The 23143-nt window shown below is 27.4% G+C and overlaps 1 protein-coding gene and 2 long non-coding RNA genes across 3 annotated transcripts; 1 reads left to right on the top strand and 2 right to left on the bottom strand.

Annotated features, from left to right (window-relative positions):
- Positions 1–5756: 5756 nt before the first annotated feature.
- LOC135142492 (uncharacterized) lies at positions 5757–6325 on the top strand. Its single transcript, XR_010282549.1, has 3 exons — positions 5757–5863; positions 6166–6196; positions 6254–6325. It is a non-coding gene; the product is annotated as an uncharacterized LOC135142492 (long non-coding RNA).
- A 2103-nt stretch (positions 6326–8428) lies between these two features.
- On the bottom strand, positions 8429–12208 carry LOC135142518 (slit homolog 2 protein-like). Its single transcript, XM_064074238.1, has 10 exons — positions 12115–12208; positions 11784–11855; positions 11646–11717; positions 11139–11210; positions 10938–11009; positions 9420–9491; positions 9247–9318; positions 9014–9091; positions 8751–8813; positions 8429–8691 (listed from the first exon to the last, which is right to left on the bottom strand). Exons 2-10 carry the CDS (start codon positions 11831–11833, stop codon positions 8469–8471), a joined length of 774 nt encoding a protein of 257 aa, XP_063930308.1. The 5' UTR covers positions 11834–11855; positions 12115–12208; the 3' UTR covers positions 8429–8468.
- Positions 12209–14129: 1921 nt separating this feature from the next.
- Positions 14130–14830, bottom strand: LOC135142493 (uncharacterized). The gene is made up of 4 exons (XR_010282550.1): positions 14759–14830; positions 14523–14574; positions 14337–14385; positions 14130–14209 (listed from the first exon to the last, which is right to left on the bottom strand). It is a non-coding gene; the product is annotated as an uncharacterized LOC135142493 (long non-coding RNA).
- Positions 14831–23143: the final 8313 nt, after the last annotated feature.

The raw sequence follows: 23143 nt of genomic DNA, 5'->3' as shown, positions 1-23143 counted from the left end.
TACGACATAATGGAAAAACTATTTTATTTTAACATTTCTTTTTTATTTTGAATTTTTAATTGTTTATTTATGTTTTATCAAATATCAATTAAAATATTAAATGAATATTCTTTTATTTCTTTTTATTTATTTTTTTTACCTCTCTGGGCGTTTCTTTTATTTTAGGCATTTACTGTCTAAAAAAGTATAGCAGTAATCTAACAAAAAGCTATACGTGATATTTTCATCCTTTATTATTATTTAAGTATAGTTGTTAAAAGCTTTTACGGAAATTGTGTGACTGAAAATTTCAATAATTCTTGGTTACGATCTGGTTATAGCAAAAAATCTATATAAAGTTTTATATATTCATGCTTATTTAATCTTAATTACGGCCTTAAAATTTAAAATTATAAAGCAGTAGAGCCGTCACACATGCGCTAAATTCAGGTTAATTTTTTTTTGAAGGCTGAAGAGTACGCCAAATAAAAATTTTGTGTAGTACAACTATGTAGAAGAGAGTTTTACTTAAGTTTTTCATTAATCGTTGCAAGTGAGAGAGCAATTATAACATTTACGCCAAGATTTGATATTAAAGAAACTTGGAACAAAAAAATTTTTGTTTAATTAAAAAAATAGTTGTTAAAGTGAATTATTAGCGTTGGCTAGTTTCTGATAAAAATGCTATTTAATCGAGAATAAATATATACAAACTACTTTTCCAACAACAATAATAATTTTTATTTGTAAGTAACTTTTACCTCAATATTATAATATTGATAATATATATAAAATTTTCAACATAATAATAGTATTATTATAAACAACTTTTACAATAATATATAATAATTATATATATATTATTTAACACCTTATAATAATATTATATATAAATAAATTCTGAATCAATATAAAAATGATAATATATATATAACTTTTGACTTATTTATAATATCTTGCTAAGCTGGTTATCGTTTTTAAAGATAAGCAACATCTCAAATGGTAATTAATTTGCTGAAAGTGTAAAGATTGAATAATGATACTGAAAGCATCACTGTAGAAATGCAATTTCTTATAAGATTAATTTCAAATGTTAGATTACAAATTCATGGTTAATAATTTATGAAATGTGTGTAAAGATATAATACTTATTTTACCAGGTTTATGTTATTAGAATATATAAAAAATTATCTATGTAAGGTTCACATATAAAAATTTAAAATGTAAAATGCGTTGTTTTAAACCAAAAACTGTCTAGAAAAATTAAAGACTTACGAATAAAAGTTTTTTATGTTTATTAGAACAGATTATAAAATATATAATATACAAAATATAAAATAAATAAAAAGTAAGCAAAAATTAACAGAATAAAGCTTTTTTTTTAATGAGTATAGGGTGCTTGGCAGGTCGAGCGCAGACCACTGAGTATGATTTGAGTGCAACCAGGGGGAGTTTTTTAATGATCTGTACTTCAGGGGAAAGTGTAGTACATGGCCGACTCCTAGGTCATCCGCCGCAGTACCAGTTAAGTTCTTAGAGATTTGACTTCTCCAGTCGGACGTATACAAAAAACCACTGCTCCAATCAACTGCCTCTTATTAGGTCATATTAAAAATACGGATATCAAATACTTAATGAAATTGGGCTCATATATAGTTTATACTAGGTATGTCTCCTTACCCAGTTCTAATACTAGAGTCATCTACTTATAAGAAGTACGTACTATTCTAGTTAGCTAAGTTACCTTAACCATAACTATACTTTTGTTCATGCAGCCTTACAACTAGGATACAATACTAGATAAAGACACCTATTTGAATAGTACCAGTTTCTAACTAGTGTACCAGCGTCTAGAATCAATGCCAATAGTATTGTTTCGAATTAGTTATTTTGTCAGTCATTATAGAGACTCTCAAGAGCCATTATTACTATCATAGCTTCCGGACTCATTTATTAGCCTCACCAGCTTATAGTTAATTCCGATGAATCTACCTACCCGTTCGTCTCAGAAAAGAATGGTACTCATTAAGCGAGCCCCCGCTGGCTGGAGGGCTTAAACCATATAAACTCAGTAACCACAGCCTTATAACTCTAAAAGTGAAAATGTAACCAGAAATTCGCCTTGAGAGTTTGAATTGAAGATTATACCTTCCGAAAGCACTACTGTATGCTATAGGTTCTACCATTTTTTAGAGCAGATCTTTCGACCCCGGCGTCAAAACCATTTTAGAGTCCTCCAAGGTACCACTTCGCCCTGATAACCTTTACCCAAAGCCCGAAAACCATATTCATAACTCAATGTTTGGTCATTCTTTGGAAGATAAAGATATTAAAACCTACTTGATTTTTCAGCTAAAATCCAAGGAATTAGGTCGTAGTAGAGGGTTATTAACCAAATCTCGGCGTCAGGTTCTACAACGAACGTGTACTTACACCTCGGCGGATTATCTGCCGTGATGGATCGGGGCAAAGTAAGAGGTAGCTCAATGACATCTTCGTGTAGTTCGGTAGAGACTACCTAAAAGCCTAGCTATTGAACTTAACTAGGGAGTCAATCTTTTTTGGGTACTTTAAGATATATCCTAAGGGCAAACAGCAATTTTTACTTCGTTAGAGAATGTACTTCAATGAACTATAACTACAAGTTTGAATGAAAGCAATAAAGGTAGAAGCTAACAGTCCAGTGCCCCATTAAGAGGCACAGTGCTCCCACTAAGGTCCCTACTCACACAGTTTTAAAAGGTTTTTAAATGACAACTGACTCCTACATTACTGTAATCAAAGATCAGTAAACGATGACCCCCGCAAGACAAGCGTTTAGGATGCTAAAAAGATAAAAATAGTGACGCTGGGCCAGAAGCGGGCATAGACTGAAAAGGCTTATCTCTTATACACGATTATTGGTGGGCTTGATGAGCCATAACTAGTGTCTTCATTTAGAAAAAATAGACTTCATTAGATTACTTTATTCACAAATTCTAATCTCCGTCACTATCATCTGTAAAGAATGCCCCGTATAGGTAAGAACCAAGAAATGTCTTCACTCATTTTAAAGTAATCCGAAAGCTCTAATCCTGGTAATAAAGCACTAAACCTTTACCACACTAGCTATAAGTCACCAATACTTGCTAGGAAAGTTAGCTAAGTAGCACAGATCACTTACGAATCCACTCGAGAGAGGAAAGATGCTTCGTACAGGTAAGCATCAAGAACTAATCTAGTTAGGAAATTAGTCATCATTGACGTGTAACACTCTATTGTTGATGCTTAGATACCAAATTAGGACTAGTCGAACCAAGTAAGTGTTAATTATCTAAAGTCAAAGAATGTAATGTTATTTAGGAATTCATTCAACTAGAATAACCTTACCTCTAAAGTGAAGAGATTTCCAAAAATTTGTTCTTTGTGTTAACCCGAATTTTACTTGTAAGTATTACTTTAATTTTTTTTTTCAAGTTTTATTTACTTTAATTTGAAAAATTACCTTATACTTAGACCTAGGACAGTCAGGAGAATGGAGAATACAACATTAACTAATCTAGCCTTAGCCTCTAAGTGAATAACATGGTACTATCTAGCTTTATACTTTTATATTAATACTTCTATTATTAAGTTCATATGGTACTAAAACGAGTACCAAAAGCCTTATTTTATATCACTCAAAAAGGAAGTTACCAACAATTTTTAGGCAAGAGCAAAGTGAATTCTAATATTGATCTTTTAATTAAGTAAAATTGTTAACTTGGAAGGCCTTTTAGAGTTATAATTAGCAAACTTTTTACTGTCACTAACCATATCAACAGGAGGCCTAGTTCCATTTAGTAAAAAGTCATTAGCTTTTTAAGAAGGCCCTATTTACTTCTAAAGTAGTAATGTCATAGAGCCATATGCCGCAGCATCAGGTAGCGTTATAATATTTTACTCTCTACATATCAGTAGTTTCCATAGCTTAGTTCTCTAATAACTAGCTTAACCTCGATAAAATCTACGGGTACCAGTTTTGATACCGATTACTGTTCATTCTTTCGAAGCCTTTAGCTATGAAACGTTTCTTACATCATTGCTAAGTCCCTCTCAACGATTAATATATTAGCTCTTCCTCAGAGTAGCCAGTCAGTAGTTAGCAACTTGGCGGCTGGGAAGAGCTTGAATTACTGAGGTCGAGAGTAGAGAGCGCTAAATTCATCAATTTTATTTAACCTTCAATCTAAGCTAATCGTCACTGGCATAAATTAGTTAAAAGATTATTACAAACAAGTATGCTAAAAAAGTTAAGTACTACATAACTCCAAGAAGCCCAATAAGCTAAGCACTGAATAACTAAAATTGGTAGCAGAGTCTAGATTACAACTGTTGTCTATTGAAGATTATCCCCAAGTCAAAGGTTTCTACTTTTTACAAATTTGGATTCTGTTGTTTCACCTTGGAAGAAGAAAAGACTCTTAAGAATTGTACCTAATTAGCGATGTAGTATTAAGGTGTTAGATAAAATAGTAAAAGATGATAGTGCCATTCAAGGGGTAAAAGATATAATAATTCTGTATACAAGATTTCGTAATTACTCTTTTAAGTGTGAAACGAAAGAAAAGTAGCCATGACGGCTCGCCGACTAATGTAAAGCCAAGTACTACCCCTATATATGCAGTAATTCTTTCAGTTGGCATCGAAATTAACTGGGAGGGAGTGATGCTATACCACAACTTTGAAAGCTGTTTCCTTCAAGGAGAAATTGAACCACTAATTTTTTTTATAAATTTATACTTTTTATATAATAATATTAATAAAAAATTTTAAGCTCCAGTTAATGTCATCATAAATACAATAGGTATACATAAAAATACCTGTAAAATATTTTTTACTATACAATTTGTTTTTCCTATTGAATAGGAAAGTTAGATAATTGTAAGGCTTGAAAACTTTTTATTATAGGGTAGAAACCAAATTGCACTGAATTAATAATTTTTTTTTACTATTTATGTAAATACATCTAACTACTTTACTTTTATCGTCTTTATATTTTAATTGATCGAGAAGGTGAGCTAAATAATTATATAAAATTTAATATAAAATTTAACACACTTTATAATAAAATAGACCTTTAGTCAATCTTATTTTTCAGCTTTAAGTAAATAATTAAACCTAAATATATTTAAATTTTTTTTTAAATAAAATAATTTAGCTTAGAAGAAAATTGGTATTTGTATAAATTTTAAGTTTATTAGTTTACTTAACGCTTCATATTGCACTACCTAGTTGCTAAATTTAATATTATATAATAAAAATTTAAATAGATAAAAGGATCTCAGGAACGCTTTACCATTTCGTCAAATGTAAAAACTTAAATAAGGAATTATAAAGTGGCTCAAGTTTCCAATTTAAATATAAATTCTAAAGTTATTACTTCTTGGAAGTTACTTTACTCAATTTACCGGTAAAACATATATCTTGTGTTGTTATAACAAAATCTTTGTAGTATATATACTACTACAATTTAGATTAAAAAAAATTAGAATGTTATAAGCTATAATAAAAGCTTAAACTGACAATTAGCAATAGAACATACTCGAGCACGCCGAGCACACAGATTGTTTTAAAGTATGAAGCTTTCTACAATACGAGTATAACTAATTTTTCAAGTTCAGGGCTGCCAATAATTAACTGAAGATACCTGATAACAATAGAGTCTCTCTTTTATGCTAACTGGAATTTATTATTAAGCTTTTTAAATTATAATTAACTAACTATGAGTTTTTATTTATTAACAAACTAAGGGACTCGAGATTTGGGAAGCTATAACTAACTAATATCTATTGTACGTTACTTAAAAAAGAAAAGAACACAGTGATCGGTGAGAATTTCAACTAAATGCATCAATTGTTAACTGGTAAAGTTCAATGTTTTTAGTAGCTTGATTTACAAAATGTACATATTCTCTAAACTTTAAGCATCTTAAATTGATTACTAAAAAATCATAGAAATTCTATGACATAAGAGTAATTTAGATATATTTGAACATGTATTGTTATGTTTTTGTTAAACATTTAAGTTTGTACTTTTGCGAGTACGTTTCCATTATTCTTCTAAATTTTGTCACATTTATTATTGTCTACTAATAATATATTACCCTCGTTATATTTTGGTTTTTATCTCAAAATCATTTTCGTTACTGATACATCTGGTTAATAGGTAAAAGTTTGATGTACTGCTATTATATGAGGTAAGATTTTTTGTTTTATTGAAGTTAGTCTTGAAATGATTGTTTCCGTCCGTAAAGGTTTTTCATATCGGATAACTTCCCTCTACCAAAGGATAATCTTAGTACTGCAATTTTGTTTGGTTTAACTTGTAGCCCGAAAGTCCCAGGCTAACTAATTGAACACAACTTTTTTTTTTTTTTTTGCAGAATCCAATCTTATTATTCACATAGTCTCCTTCAGGAGCGATACAATCATTCCAATGCTTCTCTAAAATTTCTACACATTTTTATAGAACGAATTGTTTTTGCCTTCAAATAGACCTCTGTTTCGTCAATGGTTTCGTTTAATACACATTTCTTTCCTTTGATCAATTTATTTTATTTTCTTTTAAAATTTTTTCTAATATTATGAATATTATGTACTTGAGTTAAAAATTCTAATTGACTATTGACTATATATGTAATAAAAATGTTTCTTTTTATTTCTTAATCGTTAATAGTGTAAATTACATTTTATATAATTGTAAAGTAAACATTTAAGGAAACTAAAAGAAAAGGTTTGTGATCACGCAATAGACAAGATTAATAATTTTAAGTTTCTCTATAAATATTAAAGTATTAGAAAATTTAACGAACCTTTTCACACTTTAACAGAGGAAGATTTAGATAACAATATAGACCAAAGAAAGATAAAAGGAATAGTTTACTGAAGTTTTTTATTGAACTTGCAAACTGAATGAAAGATAGACTGAATAATTTTATTTCTACAAAGTTTTAATAACAAGGGATCTCTTTAAATAAATTCGAACTTTAAAGATGATCAATAGGTTATATTAATTGGCAAAGGTGAAAACTTTTAAGTTGGAGGCCTCGATAGAGATCTTTGGCCAAAAAGACGAGTTATTTTTATAAACAACAGCTTTCTTTTTCATGCCTATGTAAGGCCTAAAAGTACAGTTTATTTTTGTCAAAGAGCTAGTTATTATAATATAATAAAAATTCCTCTTTTTTCAAAATTGTCTCTACTATATAATCAATTACTAAAGCTAAGTTAAAAAATTTTTAAGCCGTTTAAAATAGTTCCTACTTTAGTTATCCCGAAAGTCCGCTTCTCAACGGTAACTACGGCATTAAGCTGTTGCCCAGGTATAACAGTTTTGAAAAAGAGAGGCGAAAGTTTTGAAGGTTTACTGTACAGCCTTCTTACGAATACAGATAGAAATACTCAGTTTATCATAATAAGCTATAGATTTTATATTTTAATGCATACTACTCCTTACTGTTCTTTCCTCTGTAGCTGGACTAACCTTGGCCGAAAGTCTAAACAAAAAACTGGTGCAATATTGAAAGAATTCTCATCTTTATTTAGCCTTTCCCTGCCTTCCTCGATTTTATACGAGATCATAATCAGAGTTTTTGTTAAAGGGTGGTTGAAAACTTGCACTTTCCTCTAAGAGATTAACTTAATCTTATAAAAAGAGTTCGCCAAAAAATTATGATACCCCACCCCCTTTAAGGGCCGGAACCGGGTAATGGGAAGAAAAAACAAAAGCGGTGAAAAGATAAAACGCCCATAAGTCTAGTTAACAATAACCTAAATTTAGAATAACAAAGATTTGTTAAAAAAATTTCTATAAAATGTCCCTTTGCTGGAAGCTGAGGTTCCCTTCTTCACACTTGGTCGACTATCAAAGTGACTTAGTCGCCTAAAACGAAGTTTCTTTAATGAATTCACTCATTTCTTTTACTTTATCAAGTAGTTTTTTTCTAGTACACCCTCCTATAACCCTATTTAAGTTGTCCTTGTAAAGATTAAGTATTAAAAAAAGAAAGATTTTCTGGTGAGTGGATTTAATTTTTAAGGCTGTAGGGGGAGATAAAAACTTTGTCGGTAAAAAACTACAAAAAATCATGTATTACAATAAAACCACTTTAATGGGATAAGATGGTATCTATTTAAATATGTAGAAAAAACGCCTTGAAAAAATTGTAGAAGTCGATGTCGGGGTAGAGAACTGATGACATAAGGTTATTATTTAATGTTTACTTTATAACCATAATCTTTTGAAATGAAAAATGTTCTAAGATATTACTAAAGCTTCTCTTCGAAAAAAAAAATTGGTCTTTAAATAATTTAAAAAAGTATAAACTGACAAGAGTTAACTAACGCTTAAATCAATTAAAATATTAAAAATTTATTCGTGATAAGTAAAACATGTAACCGTAAACTTTATTGTCATAATTTTGGTGACAAAGCTATAATTGGGGCACACTCAACAACTGTAGAATTACTCTAAAGGTCAGATGACCCGTTGCCAACCCGATGGTCCCCCAGCTTTCCTTGTTTTCGAGTGTTGTGATTTAAAGCAAGGTCTGCCTTTTCGCACCTCGTTTTATCAAACGAATAAAAGTCTTCAATTTTATTTTTATATGTGCAATTCTTTGTGGTAAAGTAGGGCTTATTTTGATAATGAATTCTTGCACAGCAGAAAAAAACTTCGCCCAGCGTTATCTCGCTAAAAAGCGAGAAACAAGTCATATTTAATATTATAATTATTTAAGAAACTCTATATACACTCTTGTGGAATTACTAAACGAATTAGGACCGATATACTTGATTGGATTTTCTTTTAAATTTCTATATATTAAAAATAATAAAGACATTTTGCATATTAAAATGTAATTAAGTAACATAAAAAATGCATATAAATCGTTTTCTTATAAAAAGAATAGTTAATCCTTTTATGTGCCTTTATAACTTACCGCAATTTCCGTATAATTAATTTTTTTATATAAAATATACCTATTAATAAGTTTTTTAATAATAAAGAAACTCACAGAAATCTTAAGCTTGGAACTTTCGACTTTGATGCTGAACAAGCTAGAATTCGCGTAATGGAATTATTAGAAATGTTCCTGCAGAATTAGTATAGTTAGCCAAAATTTACCCCCTGATAAACTTGCTTTCGCGGAAAATATGAGTATAGTGAATATATATATATACCTTGAGTAAGTTTTATTTAAAATTTTTAAAAAAAATTATATAGTAATTTTGAGGAAAAAAAACTCACAAATCTTCTAAATCCTTTAGTCCGGTAAAGGTGTCTTTCTCGATCAGAGTAAGTTTGTTACTGTGTAACAATCTTAATTAAAGTAAAGATATAAATAGTGTATTGGTACAAAGCTTGAAACATTTAGAAGCAAAGGTAGGGGATTGAAGAATTCGGTGATTAATAATGCTTACAATGTTGTTAGGGTTTGCAAATCAGAAAATGCATTATTTTCAATTGATGTCAAAGCGTTACTTCTTAAAACTCTGTATTACATAGCTCATATTAAATTCTTGTTAAAAGTAGTTTGTTCTGTGGACTACACAGTTATAAAAGAGTGTCCTTCTGCAATTAACCTTTATTATGCTAATTAACTGTCTTTGGTGGTAAAGAAAATACAATAACTATAAACGTTTATAATAAAAAAGCATTAGCAGATCGTTAGGGAACTCTCACACTTGCAATTACTAAAAAGCATAAAGTAAATAGTTTTGGAAATATCCTTTCCTTTTCTTTTATAAATTATAAATAGATTATAAATTTAGATGTGCAACTATTTCGACTTATTAGATGTATTACAGTGTGCGTCTTTTTAAGCATATATTAACCTGGGATTAAAAACTATGAATAAAATATTTTACTTACAACATAAAAAGAGCCAGATAAGTAAAGAGTTTAAATCTAAGAGAGAGTGATTACTATTTCAACTGTGCCCAAATTTGCAATATTTTTACAAGACCCTCGAAAACTAATTAAGTTTGCCTCTACCAGCCGAACAAAGCAAATAAAGCAAATTTTTTTACTACCATTTATACAAGTAGAATTTTTAGATGGTGAAAAATTATTAAAAAAGAAAGAAAATTATAATGCCGTCGTACACCTTTCCGATATTTCACCTTAAATGCATTTGAACTCCAGCAAATTACTATAATAATTTCCTATTAAACTTATTTTAAGGTATATAACGTGGATAATACTACTAGTGCAAGCATATTTGCCTATCAACCTAAATAAATGCATTGCTCCGTATACTTTTTAAAATAATTATGAACATTATAATTTTGGTAAACTATAACATCAGAAACTTTTATTGTATTGCTTTTATTAAAGGAAAAAGAAAGAGGCATAACCATCACAAACAGTATTAAAATTTTAACAGAGGCATAACTCTGAGCTTTTTAATTGTACTAGAAGCACTTGACTATTTGTACACTTTTGCACTAATCTCTTTTAAATCTAAAGTGCAGTGTAACAAAATAAATAATGCTGTAAACCGTGCGCCTAGTATATTCCAGAACATTTTGCAATATAAGAGTTTTAGTCCTTATTACGTGTAGGCCTCTCTAACTATTATAAATTTCCAAGTAGAAAAAATAACAAAGATGTTTAAAATATATAAAACGGTCTATCGAAACTTATTACTCTCAGAATTCTAACCAATTCTTTTTTAACACTTGGGCGTCCCTGGATCGGAAATCTCTTGCCATGAAAACTCTTAAGATTAATATTATGTAAACTTTAAATAAAGTATTAAAAAGGCCACTAATTTTTTGTGTGGTTTTGAAATTAATCGTTACATATATATGAAGTAAAACAATAACTCTACAAACAAGATTTTAAATTTTTATTTATAAATTTAAATAGTATATTACAACTAAAAAGTATATTTTAAGAATAAATAATTACAACTTAATAGAAAAATTCAAACTTACAATGCTAACAATCTAGAGAGACCCACAAACGTTCGGGCGCCAATATGCTTAATTTCATTTTCTTGGAGAAGTCTTCATACATATGATTATTAATTTTAAGTTTTAGAATAAAATTAATAATAGCAAGCATAAAGACAAATTCAGCTTCGTTTCCTAAGTATGTCAAATAGTGGTAATACAGTACACGAACTTTTTACTTACAGAAATAATAAATCTTTCGCATCTTGAAAAGCATAATCATCGATCGCTGTGATACTATTGTTTTTTAAATTTCTATTTCAAAAGTGTAAAACAATTAACAATTTGGATTTTTATTGTGCGTTGCTGGATAAACTAACTAATCTTAGATATTCTTAATATAATAAATAAAAGCCATAAAAGTTGATAGGAGAATTCAGCCTTAACAAAAAACCTACAAACTTATTAAAAGTGTACTTACTAAGTAGGACTATTATTTAATAACTTAGCATGATTTTCAGGTTTCAAAAGGGCGAAAGCGAATAAGAGATTATTATGTCTTTCATAATGGAACAATGTGAAACTATTATTTAAAACACACTCTTTTTCAGTGTCTTTCAATATAACTCAATAAATTAAGAAGTTTACCTTTCTAAACTTAGCTAAAATAACGCATAAAAACAGTTTTTACCTAAACAACCTTGCGTACCAAATATTTAGGGGCAAACTAAATATTTATTATAAGCTTACATAAAAGTCAAGAGAGTGAGCCCCTCAAATGTATAAGTCGAAATCCTCTCCAGTTTGTTACACGAGAGATCACTTTTTTTAAAAGTATTAATGAAATAACGCATTAACTATTTATAATATTAAAAAGGTAACTCTTACATTTCCTTTAATACTATAGGGTTGCCTAGGATTATAGGTTCAAAGAGCATTAGATGACAGTGTGATAAATTCCTTATGTGATTGATAATTATACTATTAATAATCAAAATTTGAAAGCATATATATCCTAGTTAAAAGGTTTTGGCTTTAAACAAAACCATTACGCTTAATTATGCTAGCTAAATAGATGGCCTGGTCTTATGTTAAATATTTATTTAGTTAATTTCATTCGGAATTTTATAATACTGAACTAACCGCCTAACCTTCATGCTCTACCATTTAAAATAAATAAATATTTTAATGCATGGTACGCATACAAATAAATACGTACAACTTCTTGATGTTTTTATATGGAGGGTAACATCTTTGAAGACTTAGGGTCTTTCCAGAAAGTTCAGCAAGAAGAAGAACAAGCAAAAATAGGTCCATGGCTCCCACTGCGACAAAAATAACGAGCGCAGTCCCTCTCGCGTTACTTTTATATGTCCTAAAATAATGCTTCTTTTGTGCCTTATCTAAAGTGGAAATGTTGTTTTGTAAAAGCATTTTGAATGACCAAGTTTGAAATCTTTATTGGATCGGAAAGTAAAGTTTTTTTTTGCTATACTATTTATTAGATATTCTTTTAAAAAAAGTTTAAAAGAAAAATGGCCACTAATAATTATATGTCTTATTCTTTATACAGAAAACACATAGCTAATAATATCACTGCCGACACTGCTCTTTTATTTTTTAAAAGTGCATCTAATTTTTATCTTAAAAAAAAAGTTATTGGCGTTTTAAGCTCGCACTTGTGCTGTAGATTAAAAATATGTAGTAAAATTGGAATATATCTGCTTAAACTATACTTTAACTTAGCAATAGTCATTAAGAAATAGACTGTAAGCCTTCTATTCTTCAAATTCTTAGGAAAATATACACCTTCAAAAAGCCATTAATTTGCTAATTTAATCTTTTTACTGACGTCTTTATAGTATATCCTTTATAAAAATTAACCCGAGTTTTACTTATAAATTTTAATATCAACTTTATTCACTTTCAAAAAAATTAAGAATTAAGTATAAAACATGTGAAACTTGCTTTTTTTCGATATTACTTGTTAGTTTGCTATGTTATCCTTTATTTTTTTCATGTAGACTACCAAGGAAAATAAGTGTTACTAGAAAAATTTATAAAGATATTGGACAATTATATTTCGTCCAGTAAAAATAGTTTTTTCCATTTACAACTGTAATTTTTTTGCGAGTCATTAATGATTTTAGACTTTTAATAAGAAAAAAATTTTTGTGACAAGCACTATTATCGTTCAAAGAAAACTCTTTTGCTCTTACGAGTTCTTACTCAGTATGTTAATTTATAATTTATATTGAACTTATGTTTTTTAAATTTCGGTTTAAAGTTAGAAAAATGGTATCACCCACCTTTTACTATATCCTTACAGCTTATAAAAAGTACATGCTACTTTTCTTATGTTTAGTATACACCATAAAATAGGGAACAGTATAGTTTAATTATAGTTATGTAGTAAACCTTCCACCAAAGCAGTAAAGGACAGCTACCTTAACAACCAGATATAGTATTTGTAAGCCCAAGATTTAAGATTAAAATGCCTCGACGTAAACTAAATCTTAGATAAGGCTTTTCTTTGAGAAAAGTAAATTAGATTATGTATTTTTTACTGTTCAATATCATCTTTGTTCTGTTTTTTTTTCCTCGGTGATATTAATAATCTCTGACTTATACATAGGAAAGCTTAGGATGTCGTAAACTATAGCTGAACTTGTTTATATAGCATTATTTAAGTTTTTATCTACAAGTCACTGAATGTTTATGGTCACTAATTATAGCCAAGTGTTTAAAAACAAGGGTATTTTTATTAATTTTTTAATAGCTTCTGGCCCCACTAAGCGTTTCGTTGAGAGTATTTACAACTTGATTAACGTGGTGTAAAAAAAATATATATATATATAAATTGTTATTATTATAATTAGAAAAAGTATATTAAAAAGGGAATGTAATGTATTTAGTAATGAACCTTTTTTACCTCTCGCCTAAACTATTATACTAGCATATTTAGACGCGGTAGAACTCTAAAGACAATAACGCGTTTTCATCTTTTTTTATTATTTAACTCCAATGAGATTAACTATAAACGTTACAATAAATAGATAGCTCCATCTATTTTTCATTTTAAAAAGGGTTTATTTTATTAACGCTGAGAAGAAAAGTGGAGTTGCTTGCGCTGTTAGTATAGTCATTAAGACTACGATTGGAGAGGCTGCTAGCCCTTTTTATTAATAGAAGAGTAGCTTAGTACTATCAAAAATTAGTGACACAATGTTTTTACCATTAGTATTATATTGGATATGCTCCAATACTGTAATAATCTGGAAGTAGTGCTAACTTTGTTAGCAAACATAATATGGCTGTAGAGTTTTTAATTTTTAAAAAATAGAACATTAAATTAATATGATATGTTAAAAAGAGAAATTAAATAATAAGACTACAAAAGCACTTTCTTATAATGAAAAAGTTATATTTAGGCAATTTTACACGTTGCTTGGAGTCTTCCTTTGGACTACTAGTAACTTTGAACTGGTATCTAAATAAATTTTAATTAAAAAACTGGTATCTCTTTAAATAAGTTGTTGAAAAAGTACTTAAAAACAAGAAATGCTTGATACGGAGATATTAGGTTCGGTTTAACATGACAAGTATTACTAAGAGTAGAATATTTACCTTTCTAAAATCCACTTTTTTTCTTGTTTTTGGTGGTTGATAAGTCTCAACACTAAAGGGAAAAGAGCATAAAATAAGAAACAACTATACATGATGCAAAAAAAAAAAAGCTAAAACTTGAGCAAGAAAGCAGTATGACAATAATTGTAACGCTTGGCAGACAATAGTATATTGTTTTTTTTAATATCTTTTGTTATATATAAGGTTGCTCTAATTAAATACCAACAATAATTTACCAAGCAGAATATAAGCTTAGAAACAAGTTTTATGCAATGTTTCACTGTTGAGCAAGGCCAATTCTCTAGTATTATAACAATTCCTTTTCAAGTTTATCAATATAAATATATTTATAAAGATAAAAGAGAAGGGCGTTGGAATACAATAGAGACCAAAAATTACAATTTTTTATAGCTACTAAATTACAACGAACGCTTTCACGACTATCTTAATCTTTTCACCTGTAAAAACGAGTTCTTTAAAGTATGCCAGCATTGTGAGGTCAAGTGTTCTTGATTGCAAACTTTGTTAGAATTTAGATGGATAAGGTTAACGTCAGTCCCCACAGAAATATGTGTAGCTACATGATTATAAGTATCGGGAGATAGCTCACAGTTGAATATCTTTTAGTCAGTTTGCTCTCTCCCGGTGTAGTACATGCACTCTGCGAAAAAATTTTATTTAATTTCGAACTAAACCCCACCTTACTATCTACGTTATTGTTTTTTTTCCTCGATTTGTAATAAGGCTTCCATGACCTCAGGGTGTGTAACGAAACGGCTGACCCTGGTTTTGTGAGATGGGCATCAAATGTTTGGGTTAGAAGTGATTTTAGTGGTGCGATGTAGATATTGTTGAGTTGGATTTTCGTTTAGTTACCATAAGGGTAATTTGAAAGAGAAGCACGTCGAATCTGAACCTGAGGAGCTATCTTCGAATGATGAAAACGAGTCAACTACAGAAAAAAAGCAGAACACAAACATTAGAGTTATGGAAAGAACACTTTCAAATGGTTTGCATATTTTTAAAAGTCAAAAGTCTGAACGAGGGAACATAACCTAATTACACTCCTTTCAGAGTCCAGCAAAACAGAAAGGGAATTATTGTTCACAGATGAAATATTGAACGATATAATTTAACGTAAAACTGAAAGATCTCGCACGTTAGCCTGCGTCTTTTTTCAGAAGATAGATACGATAACAGGGGTGTATATAACACAGAATTACGAGAGTTTCTAGGGATCTTAATATTTTTTTCAGTCTTTTAACCAATTAATGAAGAATTTAAAGCGCTGTTCACTACAGATGGCACCGGTCGCGGTATCTATCGTTGCAACACCTCTTTGAAGCGAACGCCGGTCATTTTAGCACGCGTTCGCTTAAGCAATGCATCTGATAGAGCAGAGAGAAATAAAAACTGATACAAGGTCTGCAAATACATTTGGTTTCTAAGTCATTTGTAAAAAATTGTCAACAATACTATCCCATAGAATAATACGCTTGCGTAGACGAAATGCTTGTTGGATTTAGGGGGCAATTCAAATTCCGCACGTATATGCCAAAGAAACTTCGACAATACACTTTAGAAGTTATGGTACTGAACAATGCGAAGACCCACAACCTTTGAATACCTATATTTATTCTGGCAAGGACAGCGATGGATTTACCCTTTCTGAAGATGAAAAAAAGAAGGGAAAAACCGCTCGGTCAACGTTTGGCTTCTCCTACCCTTGAAACAAAACGAAATATCCTTCCCCCTTGCATTGGAGCTAAAGAGGAAACAACTGACATCCGTGGAGGCCCGGAGAAAGGACAAAAGTCAAGTACGGCATGAATTACTTACTGTACGAGGAAAGAAGATATGTTTGCCCAGAGTTTCGTCAACGCACCATAACAGCTGTATTCACCCAAGGTCAGGATAATCCGTAATCATCGAGTTTTACAGTGGCCAAAGAAGGTGTGGACGCTTTGAACGAAAAATGGACCTGTCGACCAACCAACCGATGGCCTCAAACTATCTTCTTATACTCTTTAAACATTAGCCTCGAGTAGTAATTTTTACGTCTTTAACTTATTACACTTTCCATGCAAGAAGGAACTGAAATATTATTTATATATATTATTTCATTTATAAATATCTGCTAGCTCAGAAAGAATCAGCTTTTTAAAGAGCTTTAAACTATATTAACTGTTTCCTTGAAGTAGAACGGATTTAGATATGAAAGTCTTCTCCATGCGATATATTTTATTTTATTGAAAAGTTAAGTAAAAATGCTTAGCTTACACCGAAAGGGGGATATCCCTTAAATTTTATGATAGCTTCAAGCTTATAATTGAATAATTGAACGCGTAGTTAATATTTAAATAGTTAAAACGCATCATTTTTATTAACCTTTACAGATGAATTGAATTTAGCGTACTGGTTATAAATTTTTAATTTAAATATTTTTCTTGACTGAAAGGCACCCTTAAGCTGCGAACTTTTACTCCGGGTGAATGCTATACAGAAGAAATATTAAGTTCACAATGCGTCAAATTTGGAGAAAAGCGGCAGTTCTTTCGTTGTAACCGTTCTAAAATATACATCTTCGTAATTCCTTACAAAAGTCTTTTAATGCACCTAAGCGAACGCCTAGCTTTTCTGGGGAACGGCAATAATTATAAAGGCGAACAGTACTAACTTTCAATTACTACTGATTTAAAAAATTTCTAACTCCCTAATATAAAAAAGATGAGTTAACTTGATAAAGGTAAAAAGTGATCTTGTTTTAACTACAGAAACAGACAAGATACTATATGAATTTTTTACTTAAGTCATATTAGATTACTTTTCATCTGGTCTCGTTTTAACAACAAATGAACTTTTTGAGTCCAATAATATACAATACGTTAAGATTTATAGAGTTTTCTAACAGAAAACTTAACGGCACGGTTATAATGAAAGAAAAACACTTCTATTAGGGTCTGTTTTGTGTTAGAAATAAGGTGTTTTCGTACATATCTCAAACGACAGGAGGGATAATTAAGACGCTAGCACCGCTGCACTAGTTAAAAATAATATATCTAAAATATATTTTTCTTTCTCTTTCGAAATGATATCTACGAAACCAAAAGTTATAAAAAGAAAATTTGGATATATAATGAAAAAATGTTTTTTTTAGTACTAACCAAGAACGACCAATCTATGAAACTTATAATTTATATAAATTACTTCTGATCCTATTGTGTTGGAGTTAATGGCCAAATCGAATTATTTTCATTGCTTTTTTTTAAGTAATAATTATTGTTAAATTAGTTACATTTTTTTAAATAGATAATAGTACTAATAATTACTTTATTACTACTTTATTTTAAGGTTATATCATTAACTGTTAAACTAGTATAAACGTAATTTATTACCTCAAACTTCACGTATCCTTTTCAGGATAACTTTAACTTTAATTTTTAAAGCCAACGTTTTTTACTTGCTGTTATTAAAGACTCTCTCATTTCTTTTTCCCATGAAAATATATTAATTTAGGGAACTGAGGGCCTTTTTTTTAATGATTTACCAATGTTAAATCAAGTAGACACTATGGAAGGGATCTTGGAAGGGGGATGTATATAACTATATAGTAAAAAAGTAAATTGCTATCGACTTTCGAACATCTGAAAACAATGTAAATGTTATTCTTATGAGCACACATAATAACTAAACTTCTACCTTCAACCCGCGAGAACTAAACAAGAAGCTTTAATATTTATAGATTTTTCAGTGTTTACTTTTAAATTGAGGCGGAACTTTTGCTTTTAAAAGCAACTATAAAGTATGTCTTTAAATCAAATTATTTGAAACTTGATATTCTCTTGCTTATTGATAGTTATATAGAAAATAAATTATAAACTTATATTACTAAAATAAAAGTGGTAACCTTTTTTTTATATCGCTTATGTCTGAATAATCTTAAGCTAACTAAGTGTATGACCTATAAAGTAGTGCAAAATAAGAGCCGACGACCAAGAAGCTTTGTTTAAAATTTTTAGGGAGATATTCATTTAAAACCCCTCGGAAGAAGATGAAAAAGTTATGTGGAAGAATATAAATTTTTTTTTGAGCACTGGCATACCACGGTCGGTCTTCTTATTAAGACCTTAAGCCAGTTACTCTGAATGCCCCTCTTCTGTAGGGGTTGGGGAACGAGTGCCCACCAGTGTACGCTCTTTTGAGGGCTATAATGACTCCCCCGAAGGACTGAAAAAGCGGAAAATCTCGGGCCTTCCGCCATTCGGCCTAGTGGAGTGGAAAACCGCTAAAAACCACCACCGGGAGAGGTGGCCTAGGCATGAGACCTCAGGCCACCTGGAGATACTGGCCAGCACCACTAATATTTTTGTACTAATTAGTAGTTCTGAATACCTTAATAGCCTTTTTTATGTTAAGAAAAGCAAGTTCCTTAATTCAACAAAATTAAGATTATAATGCAAGCCAACTATAAATCTATTAAAAAGTCTGATCAAAATAGTGATTATAAAAAAAATGTTTTTAATGTTAGTAATTATTTTTATCACAAATATTTTTTCCTTTCAATGACTATTGTATTAATTGATTAAATAATTATAATAGCAAAACTTAAGTTTGATTTAACTCCTAAAAATTAGTTATAATCAATCAGCAAACTCAGTTTTTAATCATTCTTTTAAGTAAATAATACAATTAACTTTAAATTAGTTTGATTAAAATATTTTTTTACGATAACTAAAACTCAAGATAATTACAAAAGTATGGAAGGTTATAAGAATAAAGCCATTATTCGAAGCTTGCTTTCATTAGAATACCGGTAAACTAAAAACTTTTTTTTTTAAGTAAATAATAAAGTAAATGGAGAATTTGAGTAAGTAGAATTTACATCTCTTTAATATTATGTCTAACAAGAAACTGTTATAACTATTTTTAAATATTATATAATGAATCTTAACGGTAATATATTAGTTTTAATAAATTTGAAAGCAAAAGATAATCATTTTTTTAATAATTTTTTACGAATATGGTAAATATTATGTAAAAAAAAGTTAAGCAAACTTTAATAGAAAGTTATAATTTAATAGGTTAAACTTTGATAAATTTGAGCGCAAAAGGAGTTAACTTAATTTTATAATGTTTATGACGAATGTTACATATTTAAAAAGCAAACAATAATATAAATAAACACAAAAACTAACGTTTTTTACCAGTTATGAAAAAGTCAAGTGTTTTCTAACATAGTATATACAACCAATAAAAAAAATCATTTTAATAATAAACTAAAAAGCTATTAGATACAAAGTTTAATCCATAATTTAACAACAAATAGAACTTTAAAAAAAAGTATAACCAGTAAATTTTACAATGTTATAAACCTAAAAAGTCTAGTAATTTGATTTTCTAGCCATAAGTTTTCTATATTATAGTAAAAAGTACTTTGTTATATTATTGCTATTTAATTTGAGTGTTCAAATGAATTAAAATACTTTATTTTTAAAATAATATGATCTAAGTTAGGCTAGCAAACAAAATTTTTAATTTTTTTAATAAAATTAAGTGGGCTATCATAATTCTTTTAAAGCTTTTTACTTTATCTGGTCTCACTATCAGAAAAATTCAGTTACAGCATTAGCAATTTTTATATAATCAACAGTTTACGTTATTACCGTAAAATCTGCATTTAAGCGATTTTTATTACAGTATATCGAATAAAACCAGTTTAGCCTTCTACTCTTTTAAGAAATATTATATTTATATATAATAGAAAGCTCACTATTTAATAAAACTAAGGCACTTTTAGAATTTACTATTGAAATTATTATTACAGAAGGATAATCGCCCTCATCTAACATTTCTTTTCCTTAGATTAAATATCAACAACTACCAATTAAAAAAAATATACATATTAAAATAAGTATTTATAAAGAGGCAAGATGGAAAAAAAGAGAAAATAGTTTTATTAAAACCGCTGTCATGTTTTTTTTTTTAGGCGTGCTTTCTTTAGTATTTCCTACTGGAAAGGGGTTTCCAGATCACTGTGAAGGAGATTTTATAGGCCATAATTTTTTGTATTATAATTCTCATATAAATTTTAGTTAAAGTTAGAAAAACTGCATGTAAAAGTCTTTTTTTAATTTTCCTAATAACCTTTTTTTATGATATAAAATAATTTTAATTAAATCTTAAACGGCAAAATTATTTTTCACTTATGTAGAGGATTGGAAAACTGCAATTTAACAAAATTTCCTCCACAAAACACACGATACTCTCTTTGCTTACAATATTTGTAAGTATTAGAAGAAAAGTTATAAATTTTGTTATGATTTTTATTGCTATGCTTACTTTTAATAAAAAAAACTTTAATAAAATATATACATTTTTCATCTATACTTTTGAATGATCGTTTTTTAATGCTTTTATACATAGTTATTTAGTAGTAGAACTTTTTTATGTATATTATTTGTTGTTATTAAGCTAATTTATGTCACTCATATAAAATAGAGAACTACAAAAAAATTCTCTATCTAATATTGAGAAAGGAATATTGTCAAAACTGGGCTCCTTGAAGAGTTTGTAAGTCGAAGAGAAAAATATTTTTACGTTTTTTTATAAAGCTGAATAGCAACCTTAAAATTATTAATATATATATTTTTTATACATATAATAATTATTTTACTTATTATTTTTAATTATTATTATTTTATAAATATAATTTATATTTATAATTAATTTTTATAATTTTATAGATAAAATAATTATTTTATTTATTATTTATTAGTATTTATAACTTTTGTATAAAAAAATATAATCGTTATATAGATATTTTTTCAATAATTATTATTTGGTACACTTTTTTCTTTCATTTAATATAACTATTAATTATTTCAATTATAATAATTTTTAGTACTCTTATATAAAAAAATTAAATTACTAATAATTCTTGTATATCTTAAAAAATAGTTTTAATAATTTTTTTTATACTTATAATAATTAATATATTTTTACTAATAAAGCTTTTATATTTTAAAAATAGTTTTAATATTTCTTTTATACTTATAATAATAATAAATATATAATTTTCTTTTCAAATTATTATTATTTTTAATACTTCTCTATATAAAAAAATTATATTATTATTAAGTATTAATATTTTTAAATTTTTATATATAATATAATTATTATATTTAGTATTATTTATAATACATTTATATAAAATAATTGCTTTATTTATCATTTTATTTATAATTTTTATTATATATAATACGTTATTTAATTATTTTTAATATATTTATATTTAAAATAATTATTATATTTAATATATATTATGAGTTACTATTAGATTTAATACTTTATTTCAAATAATTATAATATTTATTATTTTTAAAATATTATTCGTGTTATTATTAATATATTAATTTTGAATAAACTTATTATTTTAAGTGCTTATATATATATTATGGTAATATTTATAATTATTATCCTTATTATATATTAATAATTATAGGAGAATTGACCAAAATCAACTTTCTACTATAGAAAAAGAAACATTTAAAGGACTCACAAGTTTAACATTTCTGTTAAGTTTATTATATATTTAAAAATAATATTATTTTTATTATTATTACTAAACATATTAATTTTTGGTTTTAAGATCAATATTATTTATATTTATTAATATTATTATTTTTACTTTGAATACTTTTATTAAAGCATTTATCATTATATTAACATTTACTTTAAATACTTTAGTATTACTTTAATTATTATTATTATATTTATATTTACTATTAATATTATTAGTATTTTTATTATTAATTATATATATATCTATTATATTTATTATTACTTTTAATACCCTTATTTAAATTATTATTATATTAATACTTTTAATATTGCTAATATTTTTATTAATATTTAAATTTCTAATTACTTTTAAGGTTATTATTATTACTTGTTAATAGTTTTATTAATATTCATATATATTATTAGTATATTTATATTTACTTTTAATATTTTTGTTGTTATTTAAATGTATTATTACTTATAATACTTTTATTAGTATTTTCATTATTATTTAAATTTATGTTTAGTATATTTATATTTACTTTTGATATTATCAATAATATATTTTCTTATCAGTTATTGATACTTTTTATATTTTTATTAATATTTTCCTTAGAATTAATAATTTTTATAAATGTTATTTATATATTATTATTGGTTTTATATTATATATATAATAAAATTTTTATACGAATATATAATTTTTTATAAATAAAATTAATTAGCACATTGATATAATTTAAATATAATAGATTAATACTTTTTATATTTATTATTTTTTTTCTTTAATACTGCATAATCTCTTATCTATATATTTTTTATGATATAAGATATTTTTCTTTCGTATAGAATTTTATTATAAATAATTTACATATAATATTTATTTATTATTATCATTAACATTTTTTAGTATTATAATTTTTATATATTTATTACATAATATTAAATACTATTATCAATATTTTTTATTGTTAAATGTTTATTAGTATTATTTATGTATCATTTTTATTTTTTTTATATATTTTAAGTATTATCTTTATTTTTATTTAAATTTATTATTA

Source organism: Zophobas morio, unplaced genomic scaffold, assembly GCF_036711695.1.
Source record: "Zophobas morio isolate AGI-343-1 ecotype UQ-CSIRO unplaced genomic scaffold, CSIRO_AGI_Zmor_V1 ptg000048l, whole genome shotgun sequence".
NCBI lineage: Eukaryota > Metazoa > Arthropoda > Insecta > Coleoptera > Tenebrionidae > Zophobas > Zophobas morio.
Note: the sequence above shows the minus strand (reverse complement) of the source record. Positions and strands in the feature narration are given on the sequence as shown.